General features: G+C 40.6%; 1 protein-coding gene across 1 annotated transcript in view; it reads right to left on the reverse strand.

Annotated features, from left to right (window-relative positions):
- LOC138620315 (multiple PDZ domain protein) overlaps positions 1-19276 on the reverse strand; it is a 40008-nt gene that overhangs the window by 19198 nt on the left and 1534 nt on the right. Inside the window, exons 3-22 of the mRNA XM_069697414.1 lie at positions 18888-19054; positions 17375-17602; positions 16992-17060; positions 16668-16790; positions 15549-15635; positions 15209-15316; positions 14927-15029; positions 14729-14820; positions 14167-14380; positions 13712-13786; positions 13075-13154; positions 12707-12853; positions 11094-11276; positions 10785-10946; positions 10110-10319; positions 8816-8986; positions 6482-6605; positions 4322-4520; positions 2753-2794; positions 268-573 (exon numbers count right to left, since the gene is read on the reverse strand). Coding sequence (XP_069553515.1) covers positions 268-573; positions 2753-2794; positions 4322-4520; positions 6482-6605; positions 8816-8986; positions 10110-10319; positions 10785-10946; positions 11094-11276; positions 12707-12853; positions 13075-13154; positions 13712-13786; positions 14167-14380; positions 14729-14820; positions 14927-15029; positions 15209-15316; positions 15549-15635; positions 16668-16790; positions 16992-17060; positions 17375-17602; positions 18888-19054 — 2890 coding nt within the window. The remainder of the gene's footprint in view (positions 1-267; positions 574-2752; positions 2795-4321; positions 4521-6481; positions 6606-8815; positions 8987-10109; positions 10320-10784; positions 10947-11093; positions 11277-12706; positions 12854-13074; positions 13155-13711; positions 13787-14166; positions 14381-14728; positions 14821-14926; positions 15030-15208; positions 15317-15548; positions 15636-16667; positions 16791-16991; positions 17061-17374; positions 17603-18887; positions 19055-19276) is intronic.

Raw genomic sequence — 19276 nt, forward strand, 5'->3', positions numbered from 1 at the left:
ATGCTGGGTAACTGAGTGATATGTTACAGTAAAAAAAAACATAGCTGCTAAAAAAAATAAATCAAAAGCCTATGGTTAACATATTAAAGAAAGAATGTAGAGCTATTTCATGAGACTGAATTCTCTGCAGCAAACATATCAACTTGTAATAAAGCTGGAGCCTTGAATTCTAATAAACCCTCAGACAGGTTTATCTTGCACTCTTGGGCCTGAGTAGGGATTAGGTGGCCATAAATAATAGGCTGAGACCTCTGGATCTTATATTACCTTGAGTGTGAGGCTGGGGTGATGGTGGGGACTGCAGCTGGGCCTCTGAACGGAGCTTTGAATGAAGCAGAGGCTCTGACTGTGGCTGGATCTGGAGTGGTGACCTTAAATTTGACTGAGGCAGACGATTTGAGCGTGGATGAAATCGGGGGACTGGAGGATCTGGCTGGGTCTGACACAGACTCTGGAGAAGGAGTTGATTGGGTGGGTGAAGTAGAGGCACCTTCTGTTACGACCGATGCCAGAGGGGGCAAACACAGACGCACTCGGTGTTCATCCACTTGATGAGCTGGGACGTAGGTTATACTGTAGGTGGAGGACGAGGGATGTGGGAAAAGAAGTGTGGGGGTGGGTTTAAAACATTTGAAATATTAATCACTTCAGTTTTTCCATCACTCTGCTTTCACAGCTGCACATTTATTTTACTTTCACCCCCAAACAATGAGTAATAGGATGACAAGGAATGAGAAAAATGACCAGGTGCCAGTGAATGATTTCTATATAGGACAAATGGATCTGTAGATCTGCAGTGAATACGAGAATAATGGCATGTTATGGTTTAAAGGAATGGTAACTTTGGGAAATGACTTCTATTCACCGTCTTATCAAGATAAGATGAAAAGATGAATAACACTCTCATGTCAGTACAGTGAATTTGAAGCTGCCAACAGCTGGTTGCTTAGCTAAGCATTAAAACTGCGCACAGGGGGAAACAGGTAGCATGGGTCTGTCTTAAAGCACTGAAGCTGACTAATTAAAATTGTTATCTTGTTTGTTTAGTTTCGTACAGAAACAAAGTCTAAAACTAAAAAGTTGTGGTTTTATGGGCTTTTGTATATGGGTCTTTTTCTGTGGTGACTTACAGGAGTATTTAGTGACAGTGGTTGAGTAAGAGTGGTTATCAGTCTTCTCAACTGAAAGCAAGTCTTCTCAAGAAAGCAAAAAAGTGTTTTGGAAAAATGCTAAAACTTTAAGCTTTATCTGTTAATTAGTGAATTTCACTTTGTTGACCATTTAGATAAAAAAAAATCTTAAGATAGAGATGAAAAAATAAATAAATCCAATGATCAATTAGCAACTGCTAATTTATTTGTTTTTGTACCTCATGTCCAAAACACAGAAAAACACCCGTACCATTTATTGCGGCTGCTGTGCAAAACTTGCATAACCAAATGTTATTAGGTGCTTTGAGAGTATTGATGTGTTCCACTCCATCAAGAATAATGGAAATAAGATGCATTTTGGATTCAAAGAATATGTGAGAGTTTGAATTTTGAATGAGCCCGGATCTATCCCAGCTAGGGTGTAAAAGATCATCCAAAAACATGCACCTCAGGTCAGGTTACCTGGCGCCGCGCTAGTGGCAGCCTGCTGCAGAGCTGAGAGCCCCCCTGCTGTAGTGAAGAAATTTCCCCTCGGGGATTAATAAAGTGTATAAAATCAAAATCAAAAAAAAAATCAAAATCAAAAGATTTCAAGGACATTATTAAAGCCACCTCCATTTCTATTTTTGTTGTCACATTGTATGACGCTACTAACAGATATGCTGTTTGAAAGTGCCAATTTCTCTGTTTCATTCAGGGTAGTAGATTGAATGTGGAGGTCTTCTGCACTAAGCTGTTGTGACTGAGCCATGTGGACAGCCTGTCTTGTCTCAAAAGAGGCAGTTTGATCGTGACAAGCCCTCAACACTCTATGTGGCTTATTCTGAGGCTGCCAAAGCAACTCGGCTGCCTCCACTCGCTCTTAGTTTGTCTGAAGTGCTGTCAGGAGGAGGCAAAGTGAGCATGTGTGCGCGGATGAGTGTTGTGTTGTGTTGTGTTGTGGTGTGTGCGTGCATGTGACAGCGAAAGACAAAATGCATGTGTGTGTGTGTGTGTGTGTGTGTGTGTGTGTGTGTGTGTGTGTGTGTGTGTGTGTGTGTGTGTGTGTTTATCTGTGTGTCTGTGTGCATGCATCTATGAGAGGCTCTTTAAAACACTCCTTTATTCAGAAGCACACTGTTCAAGGTGAGATGAGTGATGAATAATTCAGAGATATTTCCCATAGCAGGAAAAAGGTGTTTTTGGAGGTTAGATCATTGAAAGGCTCTGTATGTGTGTGTTAATGTGTGTGCCTGTAAAAGCAAGAGTGAGAGGAAGAGACACTGAGGTTGAGAGAAAGTGAGTGGGTGTTTTGCAGGGCAGCAGGGTGGTGAAGGTGGAGCACATCTCAAATCAGCCAAACAAGCACTGTCAATGTGCAGCCATAACTGCTGATGTTAGAACAAGTAATAATTTACCCAATTTACCCTCAGGCAATCTTTAAAATTTCATCATCTAATCTAATCTAACGCATCTGCAGTGCCTCAGTCAGCAGCGTCAAAAACAAGGCAGTAATGGAGATCCAAAGCGGGGCAAGATCATTTATAGGTGATGATGCAGTGGAAGTCATGTTTGTGACTGCGTAGAGCACATATTTATATTTATGATGTACATATACTCACTCATTCGAGTCACACAGGCTGTCAAGCTCTGCATGGGTAGATCTAAAAAATGTGAGTGGTATTCAATTACTTTCTCAGCGCTTGATTGTTCTCTGCATTCCCAAAAGACCTTTTTACATTCGCTCTAAACTAACAATTCTGTCTTTCTTGTATTTCCAGCAAAGACGTGTTTAAACTATGACATGACAGCAAGAGCACATGAATGTAATACAAATAACTGACTGCAATCTATTTCAAATGTGCCACACATGTCTAACTTTAACACCCTGGGGTCTCTACAGTCAGGAACGATTGGAAAAGCATTCAGTTGATACTTTTGGTTGTTACCTGAGACCTTCAGCTACAAGTTTGAAGAAACGAAACACACCTACATAGTTTTTTGGGGTGTTGAAAACTTAATAAAATATTATAAATTCAAATTGCTTTTTTTTATTTTTCAACTAGTTGTAATGTCATGCGGCATTGGAGCAGCACACATTCAAATAGCTCAGGGTCTGACGACAAAAATGATTTCAGTTACTTACTTTTAGGCCCTTGAATACCCCAGAGGCATGCAGGGCCTTGTTTTGTCTCATTAATTAGAGTTTTCAATATTTTCTGGTAAGACCATTTAGGTTCCCAAAGTTATTACGACCACTGAATTTAGAAATAGCCAGGATACCTGGTTATGTGTTACTTTTTTTTGCCCCACAATATAAGCTACATTACTGGCCTACCATGCATGATTACACAAAATGCTAGTAACAGCAATAGTCAAAACATATTATACAAAGATATAAGGACAATGATACTACACAATTTATTTTATTATTATTTTGTTAATATGTTTCTGTAGTCACTTCTCTCTGCCTTTGTAGAACAGAATGGTTACACTTTTACATCATAGGACTTAATTTCATAGCAGATAATTTGGCTTGTCATAGGCCCATAAGTACCAATGGCATTAACGATGGCTCCATTCTCTATAAGTGTCCCAGTAAGCTATGTTACTGTTACAGCGAGTACTCGTCTACCAGGACCACAAACCGACAGCTAGATAGAATGCAATCATTTCAATATTTACACCTCTGATTTTCCTAGTGTGACATGTCAACATGTCTGCAGTTAAAGAAAGGCCTAAGGACACAACTCACAATAATTCTTTACTTTATTTTCTTCTTTTTTTTGGAAACCTTTGGAAATATGAATATTTGCTAAAAAAAAAAAATACCCAAATATTTGCTAAAAAAAAATACCCAAATATTTACTGTGGTGACTGTTGTTGATGATGTCATTTTGCATACCACAGCAACATGACATCATACTCACTTTCTATGACAATTAAGGAATCTAAAGTTTCAAGCAACACTTAACCCACTGTAAAGAGAGTGAAGTGACAGTGTTGCACACCTAACCACCCAGTTTCACGGCATGGGGGTCAAGGATTATTGAGAGCAGGCGATCCAGATGAAAAAAATGGAGTGCTTTCAATGAGTTCTGTGTGCTACACCATGATGTAAGAATAGGTAGTTTTTTTTCAACGCAGGACTTTACATATATTGTAATGCTGCAGGGCAGTGACTGTCTCACCTTATCTCTGGCCCTATGACAGAGTGTCTGCGGAGCATGGACCTGGCCTTGGCGTTGCTCAGATTAGAGGTAGGTTCTCCGTTCATGGCCAAGATGGTGTCCCCCACCCCCAGCCTGCCATCCTGGCTAACAGAGCCCCCCTGGACCACACTGCGCACCAGCATGCCTGAGCCGTCCTTGATAGCACTCACCGACATCCCTGCCAACACGCACACAGACACATACAAGCGCAGGTGAGTGGAGGGTTGGCTTAGGATGCTTTGAATGCATGCCAAACAGGCAGTCGCCCAAACAAACACCTGACAGAGGCATAATCGGCATAATCAAGACAGACACTAGGCAGATTAGCACACAAACATGGCTGAACATGCTTGACATTTACACAGAATCATCCTTCACAGTCACACTCACATAAGGTGCAGAAGCACAGTCACACACCCATAGAGGGCAGAGGTGACTACACATGCCAGTCGGACAAACACCTGACTTTGGCATTATCACTTTGGACACAAGGTGGATTACACAAATACTTAATTAATGCAAATAGGCAGAAAGCAGGTAAATCATGCATACATGCACACCTCATGAACACACATGCACACATTGCAGAGAGGGAAGGCTGCCACCAATGAGGTAGTCTGGTCTACGGTGCTGGCGTACTACATTGCCCTCTAATGACAACGCACATCCACAACACTATGGTTGTACATAATTTGAAGTTGGTCAAAGAAATGACTTTGTGCTTTTTTTTGATCATATAAATAGTTTATTGTTTTTTGTTATCACATTCAAATTACAATACAATCATAGTGCATGGAATACAATCAACTGGAGACACAGCTACTGACGCTGACAAGTCAAACAGGAGACACACATTTCAAAAGACATTAAAGGAGTTCTGAAGACGTTGTGCTAAATGTTTCAAAATCCAAAGGTGTTGAAATACTATAACACGGCATCAAAATACATTTTACTATTACAAACTGGTGCAAGTATGTTTAAGAATAAATTATGGTAAAATCTCACATGAAAATTTCTATATGAAAGTCTATTTGGACTGACCTCAACAAAACTTTTTTAGAGTACCACAGACTTAACCAAGCGCAACAGGTTCACACCAATTAAGAATAAGCAAAGACTAAATAGGCTGCTTACAGTCGTGTTTTAAATGAGCAAGGCAAGAAAAAAAGACCTCATTTTAGTCCATCAAACCATTTTCTTTAACAACCTGCTCTAAATGCCATCCAGATTGTGTAGTACAAACCAACCACACACTGTGCATACATATCTCATCTCCAAAATTGGACATAGTAATGGGTAGTGGTGTACATGGCACCTAATAATTGGAAGAAGGTAAAGCAGCACAAATAATGATTGTACTGTATTACTATTGTGAAGAAAAAGTGCCCCATATTCAAGTCTTATGGATACTCTGCTTGTGCTGAAGCTTTTGCCTCAGATCAAATATATTTAAAATTCACAAAAACAAACAAAAAAAAATCTGTAAATCCTCCACATTTGGATTTCCAGAAGACCACGCTTCATTAGATATCTCGGCAACGGGGCCTACACTATTCTAAACAGATGAAAACCAAAGAATGCAGTGATACACAGACTTTGGGTTATGACCTTGATTTTCTCTACTTACATAACTTTAAACTTTCACAACCACAAGAAGTCTGGTGCCTTATTAGAATACAAATGAGTTTGTTTTCTTATGCTTGCATAGTTCCCTTAGATAAAAGTGCTGGATCGCCTTGCACCCTGTTGTTTACTTGTCATGTTTGAAAAGCCAAACATCAGACTTGATCTTGGAGCAGCTAAGACAAAAACTCTCAACATTGGAGTATAAAAAATATATATGTAGATATAAATTAATATATACTCATTGGTTTTAATGTTATTTCTTGATATTCCTTCACAGAACATTAACCATTCATTCACCCCCTTACAAGCTTCTCCCACACACACACACACACACACACAGTACACACACACAGATATCATCTCCTCCCTCACGTACGAGGAGCAAATCACTTCACCACTCCTCTTCAGGGCAGTCGTCATCATCATCACCACCTCCTATTAGTGTCATTATCCCCATGCCTGCGACGTACACACACCAAGACACCATCACCATGAGAAAGACGGAGAACATACCAAGGCTACGGTTGCCCCGGACAACAGTGATTGTCCTCTCAAAGCTGGTGCGGGGGGGCAGAGGTGGGGCTTCCTGCCTATCGTCATCTTCCATGATGCTGAAGCGATGACGAAGCTGGTTTTCCTAAGAGAGAAACAACAAGGGGCATGAATGAGTAAGAGCATTAAAAGGAGTGGTGACAAATGCATAAAAGAAGAGGAAGAATTAACAGTCACGCTAGTGGCTTGGTGAAGCAGCACAGTGGTGCCTTAAGCTACTTGTTAAAATCGGAAGGATAAGAGGCCCATAGCGGCAATGTTAACGTGCTAATATTTAGCATGGTCACCGTCTTAGTTTAGCATTCCAACATCTGGCAATTAGTAATAAACACAAAGTACAGATAAGGCTGATAGAAATGTCAGGAGTTTTGCAGATGTTTAGCTAGATAGCCAAATTGTTGGACAAATGTTACATTTGACCTGGGAACAATTAGGGCTGCACGATTCTGGATAAAATGAGCATCAACATTTAAAAAAAAAAATGACCCTCAGAAAATTGAGGGTCACAATTCTCATATGATTTTTTTTCAATATAAATATTTATTTATTTAATTTACCCAAAACAGAAAAGTACAAAAATTATATGATGGCGCCTGAGGTAGGATATAAAATATTATAGTCAAATTATAATAATAATATAAGTTTTTAGATTAATCAGGGAAACCTTGACATTTTTTATCAATCTTTTCAAAGAAGGACTACTACTGATGACTTAAATGTTTAAAAACAACAGACTTCAGAAGATTAATCATCAAGATTATATCATATTTAAACAGCAGGGGAATCATTACAATGTCTGTAGTAGTCTGCAGCAGAATCGTTGTCATTTAAAAATAAGATCGCATAGAGGTCTGAATCGAGATTGTGATTTTATTACAATTAATTGTGCAGCCATAACAACAATGTAATAATTAAGTTAGGAACCCAAGTTAAAATCCTATTGGGACCACAAATATCTGCTGCAAATTTTGCGGCAATATATTAGGATATTTGACTGGATAAGAGACAGCCGACCTGCTGATGATGCTAGAGGAATACTCAGAGGATCATCAAAATCATTTGAATTCATCGCTGGACTTTACGCATCTGTAGCAACCTCTGCAGCCACCAGACTTCTTGTGTGACACAAAAATCATTTCAAACAACTCTTAACTCTACAGGATTAAGGCCTTTGGAGTAATTCTGAAACGTAAAATCGGCAGAAAGGAAGACTTCTTATGTCCCCCCACCCCCGGGCACTTCACAGAGAAGAAGGGCAACAAGGAGATCTTCTTTGAATCTTCACGCAGAGTACAAGCAGCACTGAAGTTCTGAAGCTACCTTTGCAACAAGCCTGTCTTTGATGAGAACACTTGCTCAGAGTCTCTTTGTGTGTGTGTGTGTGTGTGTGTGTGTGTGTGTGTGTGTGTGTGTGTGTGTGTGTGTGTGTGTGTGTGTGTGTGTGTGTGTGAGAGAGACATTTGAGTCAGAACTGTTTATCCTTGTGCTAGACCATGTGCCAATGTCATACAAGCAGTAAGCTCTTTTTGTTGAAAGGCAATTGTTGGTAATTAAGCAAAAGTGAGAACAAAAGGCAGCCTCAATGGGACTGAGTCGCGGCCACAATGCAGGAACAAGTCTTTGACACCGAGCACTTTCTCTATTGCTGACCCAGTGATACTGATACAGCCGGCCCTAAGCTCCCCACTGCGGAATGTGAACGAAGAGAACAGACATTGACCTGGCAATCTCCTGTACACAGCTAAAATGGCTACCTACAGACTCTCAGGTTTTCATGGTAAATTGCAATGCTTTCAGGATACTGCAGTGTTACTGTAAGTGTCACTGCAAAGATGTTTCCTGCACACTCACAATCCTGGTAGATGATTGTATAACAAGCTCATTTATCATAAGTTCAAGAACCTAATATTACATTTGAGCTTGTGAATTATGCAAAATGGAAATAATGTTAATTATTACAGATGTATCTTCTGCACATAGTATACAAAAAACCCTGAGCAGTAAAAATAAATAAATAAATGGACAAACTCAAGCAATACCAACTTACCTTCTTTTTTTTAATGTTTACAAAATTCTGCAGTAGACCCGAACTCCAATTCTGATGTTGGTGTGTTTTAAGCTATGTGTTATATGTTATAAGAGATAGACCATGCCCTTTTCTCTCATGTGAACCACAGTTCAATTATTTTTCAATCAACAAAAACAAATAACTGAGCAGAAAGAATTTGCCAAAAGCTGCCCAACAATACAAATAGTCTTTTGTTACTGGTTCTAATTTAGTGTCGTATGATTTACCGTGTAACGCGGCTGGTTGAAGTTGTTGTCCTCGAAGTTGCAAGCGGTGGTGTTGATGTTAGCCTCAGCTGCATCAACTAGCAGGCTGACCTGAGTGTGGCTTTCAGTGTCATCACATGAAGCCTGTGTGCTCCTCTCTGAGATGGGAGTTAAGCCGCCACACAGTTCCAGCTGAGAAAACAATATTCCAAAATTTTAATTTCTAAACAATTATCAGTGTACTTCAAAAGTGAGTAAATTCACATTGAAGCAAACAGGCTAAAGAAAGTGACTGTAAATTAGACACCTGTACTCCTCTCCCCTTCCCATCTGTAGTGTGGTTGAGCATTGTGTTCATCTCTCAGCTGCATTAAAAATTCAGAAGGACTGTAACTGGATTCTCTGGTCCTTGTTACTAAGCCACAGTCCACAACAAAAAGAAGGAGGAATACTGTACTTTCAAGAGAAAACATACATTTAAGTAATTATCTGGCATATCTGAGGAAATACTAATTTGTTTTTTGTTGTAGTGTTAGTTTGACAAGGATTCAATGAAGTCGTAAAAAAATAAAAACAAGATCTCTCTTTTTAATTTACGGATTGATATTACAGTATCAGTTACAGTCCTTGAAAATGGATGTTTCAGAATACATTAAATTGTTTTTTAGTAGCCTATAGATGTCCTTGTATTTATTCCAATCGTGATGAAGTCTTTTTTTTTTTTTACTTGTTTAGGCAATTGTTTACGACGCATGGCTGTGTTGCATTTGACACTACCCATGTCAAAACTGAGAATGCTGTAGTGTTCACAGGTTCTTTTCTAAACTTGTTCATGCAATAACCCTTTAATGGAAATGACGTGTAATCACCGAACTTTTGTTGTGTTGAGCTTGTTTTTTGCTGCCTGTATTTTAAATGTAGTCTATGTAACCTGTGTTTCTAATCATATAAAATATCCAACACCCTGTATGTCATTATTGTAAGATGATACACTGCTGAATCGTTTTAGATGTTTACTGGAGATTAATATAGCAATATCAAATCACATATACACATGATAGAGGATTTTGTGTATCTTGCTCTATTCCTGTGTTTCTTTTTTGTTAAAGGTTTTGTCTCAAAAAAGAAACAAAATTTGCCCGCATCTCACACTAACATTGACACATATTTATTATAAAAGTGAGGAAAGGGTTTAAAGGCCTGTGGTTAAGATGCAAACTATGAGATATAGTTGTATATCCCCATTAAGTCAGGGACCTTTATTGCATGCAATTCCCATCTCTAAAAAAATAAAAAATAATTTATTTTCACCTACGGGTAAGGGTTTGGCAACACCAATGTGGACTGGACCATAGCCGGTGGACTTCAGGACATGCACAGCATAATCCAGGCTGGAGCCTTCAAGGTCAGATTCATTGACAAACATGAGACGGTCACCAGGGAGCAGGCGACCATCTCGATCTGCGACACCTCCAGGCACCAAGGACCGGATTACCAGCACTGTTTTAGTGGCATCTTCTGGATCCTAAAATTAAACATTCAGATGGTGAGAATGGTTTACAGAAAATAGACATGATACAGTTGAAATAAGATAAATACATTGTGATGTAAAATAAGAGATGAATGCAAATTTACAATGCGATAAAAGGATCCAATTAACACATGAAGAACAAATGGATCAGTCGGTTACAAAGGCACCCAGCAACAGTTATTTTGTCAATACGGTTAGAGAGTTTTAACATTGATTTTAACTAAAAAGTGGATCAAAAATCGGTTTTAATCTCAAATTTTTTAACAGAAATTGAACTTTCCAATCTCAGTGGTTTAGTGTATAAATATAGGAAGTACAAGAAGTCTCCCTGTAGAATACAAAAGTCAAATTCTCCATTTTCTTAGTGTTCACTCTATCCAACCCAGCATTGATATTCTTAGACCGCAGCCTTTTTCAGTCTGTTCTAATTGTAGTAAGGCTCAGGGGCATGTCTCTGACCTGGTAGTCCAGGATACTGAAGCCCAGTCCAGACTCGCCTTTCTCCAGCTCGACCACCTGAGTCTCTCTCTCCCACATGGCCAGAGGAGGTGACATGGGCGGCACACCACGCTTGGTGATGTCCTCAGCAGTAGGACAGGGAATGACACAGCCCTGGTCCAACTGGGATGAGCAGAGGAAAGAGAGGACAAAGAAAGTACACTGATTTACAAGAGATGATCATGTCAGTGGAATTGTTAATGCAGATAATACATCTAATGAGAGTTATACTGTTTTGAAGTTCATCCCATCCTCAGTTTGTTCCTTCACCTTATCATTGAACTCAGCCAGTAGCTCTTTCAGCGTGAGACAGGAATAATCATCTTCCTCTTCACTGTCGGGAACTGAAGGGGGTACAATGCGAGAGCATACAAGGTATACATGCACTGGCAGCTCCTTCAGAATATTGACCACTTCCTTGTGTGTCTCTCCGATGAGAGGGATCCCGTTCACCTGCCAGGAAAATACATAATAAATAAACATTGTTTCTAAAATAGACATTTATTTGGTAATTGATTAGCTGAGTCATGCTTGCAGCTTTTTTAAAAAAAAAAAAAAAAAAACGTGATAAATACACATCTGTGCTGTTAAAAAAAGGGTTAAAAGGTGTGAAATCTTTTCCACATTAAAATAACTATATTTGGTGTACTGTATATTGTCTTACATTTGTGTATTTCTGTAACTCTGTTTGTGTGTAGGAGAATTCATGACTAAAATATGCCAGACAGTCCTTTTCAGTGTTATTTCAGTTTAGGGTATCATGGAGCAATTAGTGGCCACAGTGCATCGAGTCACAGCAGAGGCAATTAAAGTTGAAAGCGTAAACTAAATGGAGTGAAGCTCATTTAAAAACAGAGCTGAACAATGGCTTTACCACGCTGATGTCATCTGAAGGAGATCAAAGTGTTGAGCCGCGACACACATGGTTTGCTTGTCCCATCAAACATACGTAGGACTCAAGCCAGTTTGCAGTGTGTTCTATATGGCAAGTGAAACTACTGTAATTTGCCCAGGAGTTCAGCAGACGGCTCAACATAATGAGTGAAACATGTGGGTGTGTGAACTTGTCCAATGCGAGGGGGAGGAGGGCAGGCTCTTCCTGCCAGCACACACACTCATGCACAGAGGCACATACTCGCATCCACCTTTCCAATGACTTGCATACAGTTGGTAAGCAAAAGCACTGAACGACCTGCATATTGTATCTTATATTACATATATTGTAGGGTTTAAAGGTCCCATATTGTATAAATCCAGATTATAATCTCTTTTTTGATTGTAAAGCAGGTGTAGGTGTTTTATAAATACTGTAAAAGTGGCAAAATGCTCAGTCCGATGAGAAATGCTCACAACATGTATTCAGCAACTGTGTCATTTGAACTTCTGTAAGTTTGTGATGTCACAAACACACGCTAGTGTCACCAGTTTGCCTTCAGCACAGCCCACTGTCCAACCTTTAGTGTGGAAGAAAACACCAAGAAATTATGCTTTTGCAAAGCTTCAGGTGGTTTAAAACCACATAAATATATTTTTGTAAATAAAATGCTGCAAAAGTGTAAAATAAGTAAAATATCTGGTATCTGTTCTCTAATTAATGTGTAAATCTTCAAAAATGCCATGTACCTCCCTCTGCAGGTATATACCGGTAGATGTTGAATAGTACTGCTTAGATGGAAACTGGAAACAGTAAAGAAACTATGGTATTGTGAAGTAAATCTAATCTATGAGGGAGCCTTTTTATGAGTTATGAATATGTCTCCCAAAGATGTGGCAAAATAATCAGTCCCACGCAAATCATAACCTAATCCAGTTTCCACGATTTACGAGTAAAATATGAGTTGCAGAACAGCTGGCTGAAAGGGTCTGCAGTATCAGGCAGTTACCTCCATTATCTGGTCTCCAGTGAAGATTTTGCCACTTTGGCCAATGGGCCCCTCAGGCAAGATGGAACACAGGTAATGATGTCCTGCCCGGGCCTCCAGACTGATGCCCAGGCCACTGGTCTCACTGAAACGCTCCAGCTGACACACCTAAATCAGGTGGAGATAGAGAAGATAAACAAAGGAGAAAGATGCAAAGTTTAGTGGATAAGAGTTGCACAGAGGGGAAGTGTAGGCGTCAGTCTGTCAAAGAAGTGGGTGAAATAAAACAATGAAGCATTATGCATGCGAAATACAATTTTTTTAGAGAGTTTTTTTTTTTATCTTTATGCGTTATAGTCAAGGTTTATTTTCATTACAAAAGGACGTACAACCACTTCATATCGGGGCCCGACTGCATGCTGCCACCTCTTCCTCAGGTTTTCTGCCTCAGCTGGAGTCAGTTTCACACCTGTAAAATGTGCACACAGACACAGACACACACATATAAAAATAAAAAAATCACCCACAGAGATATGAACGAACCCAGACACACACATACATTCACATTGCTCTCAGACCTAGATGATCCAATCAATAAAGAATGGGCTTCTATATGAAAACATCAGCAAAGCAGGGTGTCAACACACAACCACTCAGACAGGCGCACAGACGCACACACACACATATTCACATGCATCATATTGGGATTTCTTGGCGAAATAATGTTTTCTCATTCATCTATTAAAGTCTCAGAGCAATCAGGGCTTATTTGACAGAGTGCTCTAATCAAGCCCAACAATTCTTGTCTAAATAAAACCATATATGCAGGCAGGGAGAGCGACAAATCATCTGGACTGAGCTGAATGAGTTGGATAAATACATGATTGCATGATACTATAAATAGACTCCCATCAAAGAGCATGCTTCACTGGCACATTGCTGTTCCCTGAGTCCAATCAGCATATCAGACTAACCTCCCATGGTCCGGTTCCAGACTGCAGTGCAGCATGGGAAAGGGGAGCTTACCATTTCTGCAATCCTGTCGGGGTCGTCTGATGGTGTATGCTGCTCGCCGGGAGATTTCACGCAGAGAGCTGATTCCTAGGAGACGGACGAACACGTCTGAGCACACATGCAAGGATCCAAAAAGTGTGCACACAAACACACTTGTGTAACAAAAAAGAAAATGTTTTTTCCCAGCAAGTGCTTGATGGAAGACAACGACCAAGAGGTAGGAAAGTTCATCACTGTCCCAAAGAAGCACCAAAATGTGTTGTAGTCTTAGTACGAACAGATAAAGGAAATATATCTCGGTATCGATTTAACGCAACATTGGAGGTAGCACCAGTGGATGATTACTTGCATTGTAAGTTTAAGTTAATGCTAACATCAACATGCTCTCCATTTCCTCAGTTACTTAAAAATTGTTCCCTCATGCTACCACTGAGCCAACATGTTTTCTTTTTGTCAGCAAAAAGCACCTGTCTCCTGAATCTTGTTGAGGCCCACTCTGTAGGGATTGCCTTCATCAAAGCTGTGGGAGTGTCGGAGGGGCTGCAGAGGAGGAACTGGAGGCAGGATGTGACTCAGACGGACCGCTTTCCTCAGCAGCTTCAGTCTGACCTGGGTACCGGTCCTCCTCAGCACCTCCATGGCACGCTGTTCACTGCAGCCCTGCAGGCTCACCCCATCTATCTGAGGGAGGGGACAAGAGATGTAAGAGCAGGCAGAAAAAAAAAATAGCCTGTGTGAAGGCACAGGTATGATGGAGACAGAAGCAAAGTTTTTGTGATGAAGTGGATGGTATGGTGGTAAGGCAAACGCAATGACACGATGAGTTGGAAGTAGGTAAAAGCAACACTAAAATATTCCCCTTCATCAGCCTAATTGGTGTGTCTAGAAGGGTCTAAATTTGTAAACCTTGCAGATTTTGAGCCACATAAGTCATTAAGTATCAGCAAAGAATATATGTGAGACAATAAGGTATTCGTCTTCAGAGAGCACAATAAAGAAGCCATCTGCTGTGTTTTTAGCAGAACTCACAGACAGGATGATGTCTCCAATGTGTATGCGTCCATCTTGATCAACAGTGCTGCCTTTCAAAATGCTCTTCACTATCACGCCAGCGCTGTAGACTGAGGAGAGCCAAACATATCAAAGGAAAATTTTAAAATTATAGTGGAAATGTAGCATCATCAATGAGATAATATTTCCCAAAGTTGAAACTTGGCAGCTATGTACCTGAGTTAAGATCACCGATGTAGCTGGAGATGGTGAATCCCAGACCCCGGCTGTTTTTAGTGAATTGCACACTAAACTCATAGTCATCATTCAAGTCACTGAGCTGCAGAGAAGCACAGAAAGACAATCTAGGGAATGCTGTCGAGCACATTTCATATAATTGACACGCCAATTATTTCAAATATGAATCTTGCTTTAACTATGTGCAAATATTCTTTATACACACATGCAAACACACATACACATATACACACACACACGCACGCGCGCACACACACACACCTTGCCATCCAGGCTGCCCTGGCTGTGAACAGGAGAGGAAAGGTGGTTGTCCTTGGTAATATCCCTTGCAATGAGCAGTTTCACCTTGCTACCAGCATTTCGCAACACCTGGGACAGGTGGTCATTTGTGAACAGATGAGAAGTGATAGTGTGTGACCATAAATAAATAACTTTTGTATATAAAAAAAAAACTATCTCATGCAGACACAAAGTGACTGAGTGAAAAATCAGATTAAACTGCTGTATAAACAACAATTCATAAAGCATCGTCATATCAAATGATTAAGGAAACGTAAAACTGCATCATCTACTTTTGTGTATTAAACAAATGTTATCTTACCTGTGCCACCTGCTCGCTGTTCATGCCCGCTAAATCTGTATCTCCAATGCGCAGGATCTGATCACTGCTGTGCAGGCGCTTATCCTGCTGAGGCGCATTCCCCAAAAACAAGAAAACAAAAACATCTGTTAGGTCCTCGATGTTGTTCGGGGTAGTCAGCAATACACTTTGGCCTTTCTGGTTAATAGCGGTTAATAATGTCTGACGAAATTACACCGTGCAGCGTGCATTACTTAACGCTCACCTTGTTCCGCCCCGCCCCGCCCCGCCCCCGCCACGCCACGCCTTGCTTTGCCTTCCTCTGCTGAATACGTCTAAATAACGTTACATTTACCTTATCAACACGTTGGCCCGGCTTCAAAAGGGCCCAAAGAGGACACGGACGGAGTCAGACACTGACACAGCAGAGCTTTGCAAATCAAATCCAAACGAGCAGCGTGGAGCCTGCTGTAGCATTAGCAACGGCAAAAGCACCTGGTGCCATTCCCGTAAGTACGTGAACGTCCATGCGTGGTGAATAGCAGTGTTGTTTGTCCTCCCTAAAACGTGTAGGGTTTGCTGAAATGATGCTAATATTAAATCAGATAATACTGTCAACTGTTTCTAATGAGTAAAACGCTAAATGTGGCAACTTCCATAAACCCAACCTTTCAAATCGAAAGCTTTTCAGCATTCATACATGGTTCAGCAATGTTATCGTACGTTTTAAACTAGTCTTGCTCCTCTAATAACGGAAATGATTGTCCCATGGATTACAATAATTTACTTTGTGAAGATCTGCAGTATCACCTTTTGTTTTTGTTTACTGCAAAAAAATCAGATGCACAGTATTTCAATATGTTGTTTGTTCCAAATTCCTTCTATTAATAAAAGAAATTGCATGACATTAAGAAACACCCAGAAAACGCCCTGTAAAACTACAGTTTCTACTCTTTGATTTTTGTATGCATATACCCAAACAAGACGTGCTAATTTGTGACAGACAGACAGTTTGACAGACATAATCATGCTATCAATCTTCTCATCTACCTTAATGGTACGAAAGTAAAAAGGTGTATTTAAAAATTGTCAGAGTTACAAGTGGCTATTTAAGTTTCTTTACTTGAGTCACAGACTTACCCTTCCCGCTGCTCCTCCAGGGAGGATGGTTTTGACCATGACCCCTGTGCTCCGTCCTCCGATGATGCCAAAACCAAGTCCTTTCCCGTCATTGCTCAGCTCTATCATCTCCACATGACGCCTCTGACGTGGCAGAGGTAAGAAGGAGGGAGAAAGGAAGGAGGGAGGGAAAAATCTTTATTTCTTTAAACTTGTCAAAAAAAAGAAGTCAAACTGTACAAAGTGGTTGAAGAACTGAGTGTGTTTAATTCCCTTGTTGATCGACATTCACAGACACACATTTCTCAGCTCTCCAGTAACACCTCACATGCATGCCTGCTGTACCTCATGTGCAATAGCAGAAAGGTTTCTCCCCATGGACATGGTGCGGGAGATTCGAGGGGGAGTGCAGTACTAAAAAAAAAATAAAAGGCACGTGTAAAACAAATGCAAACCTGAACTGACATCGGGTGAACTGAGCAGGCTCTTGCAATCAAATGAAACCCTCATTTTGATGATCGGCCACTGGGGTTGACTTTTATAAGGAGATATTCTTCAATGTAAAATGTGACATTTCAAATTGTAATGTGGTTCATTTAATAACTGAAAAGAAAAAAAGAAAAACATATTTGGTTGGTTCATGGACTGACGGTGTTAAAAATAAATCGCTCCCTACTACTGGACCGCTTGTAAATGATCTCTCCTTTGTTATGGGAATTTTTACATACCTGAGATTCGGTGTGAATGCAGTTGTCTGCATAGATGTCTGAGAAGGGCAGATCCTGCGAGCCTATGGAGGAGAAGCTGCTGTCCCTGTGCAAGGATCTGGCCGTGCTGGGCCTTCGGTTCTCCATGGCCCATGTGTATGAATCACTGTGGCTCAGCAGCTTCAGGTCCGGCGCTACGCCCTGGCATGAGCCACAGTTCATGGACACAGACTTGGCAATGCCCTTCCCCTGGTTAGATGTAGAGATCAGTAAGGGACGGATAAATGTTACGCATGAAGAGATGTGAAGAAGAGAGTAAGAGTGAAAAACAAATGAAAAGACAAGTATAAGAGGTGGGGAGTGGAGAGAGAACAGATCCATGGGAGAAGGGAGAAAGATTGAAAGGGAAATGGATGAATTTGATGAAAAGATGGGGACGAGGATTGATAGAGAAGTGGCAATATTAATTGAAGAATGGAGATATGGAGACAGACAGGAGGGTGAGAGAGTGATGGAGGGAAACAGAAAGGATAGAGAAATTGAAAAAGGAGGGCACTGAGACAATGAAGAAAGATATGGGGGGGAGGGTTAATGTGTTAGCCCAAAGAAAAAAAAAAACACGGATAGATTTAAAATGGAGCAGAGAGAGAGAAGATAAGAGGGTGGAAACACAAGGCTCTGAGATAAAGCCTGCTTTTCAATACCACAATAACCACAAAACTGCTTCCTTTTTCTGTTCGGTTTTCTGTTTCAAAGTTTAAAGGGGACTATCAATAGATGCCTATTTCTGATCTGTATATGATATTTTATTCTCAGTTATGACACCTGTTGAAAAAACAAGTTAAATATAACATCGAATACTAGATATATATATATATATGTATAAAGAAATGGTCAGAAACAAGAATACAAACTGTGTCCACTGTCTGTGCTGTTAAAAATCCAGAAACTTTCGACATAGTCTGGTGCCATGTTTCCTGGAGATGCTAAATAGCTACAGACTCATGCCACATTGCCAATCTAATAATGCCTGTTTGTGTTGACTATAACAGGCTAGCCTATTAGTGCGCCACGACGGGCAGTTACCAAGCCATGATGCTTAGCACTAACGAGGTGAAATGCCTTGATGCCATCCTGATGTCACACATGTTCACACATGTATGGGCTATGGAGGTGTGTGCGTGTGTGTGTGTGTGTGCGTGTGTGTGTGTGTGTGTGTGTGTGTGTGTGTGTGTGCGTGTGCGTGCGTGATGTACAACCAGAACTGCATGCCTCACACACTTCAGCCCAAAACTTCTGACAATGTTGGGAAGACTTCTGCAAACTCTTTAACATGGTATATAGCCACTTCCTCCGCTATCTCTCTCTCCTTCTCTCCTTCTCTCTCTCTTTCTCAGGGCTTTAGTGGTAAGCTTAGGTAAGCTGATTACTCATCCAGTTTGGTTCCTGCATTCAGTATTTTGGGAATGATTCCGTCTCCTTCTTCGCCATTCAATATATACCAAACACCCACACACTCACGCTTGTGCTGTACCTTTGCTGGGGGCTTCCGCTGAGCTTGCTGTAAGCTGAGTATATGAAGGAACAGGGGACTCTGCAGGACGGTCTTCAGCATGAAGAGTTTCTCCTGAGTGGGGGCCTCTCCTCTCTCCTTCAATTTGGCTTGCAGTCTCTCCACAGCCTCCAAGGCACACTGAGTATCTGTAGATAAATTGTATATCATTTGTGTCATTTGTAAACAGGATTTGGCTTTGCCTTAGTTTTCACATGTTGTGGAAGCTGCTGGGTGATCCTGACACACAGTCAGACCTGTTAAGATAGTAAATGTCAACACTTGCGAGTACCAGTGGGAAAGTAAAGGAGTAAAAACATGTAAACAAAAATAGTGTTTTTAGAAGTTTGGGTGGAGAAAGAAATATCCAT

The sequence above is a fragment of the Brachyistius frenatus genome, unplaced genomic scaffold (assembly GCF_029030835.1).
Source record: "Brachyistius frenatus isolate BFR_SWC_R1_liver_20210118 unplaced genomic scaffold, ASM2903083v1 Contig_23, whole genome shotgun sequence".
Taxonomy (NCBI): domain Eukaryota; kingdom Metazoa; phylum Chordata; class Actinopteri; family Embiotocidae; genus Brachyistius; species Brachyistius frenatus.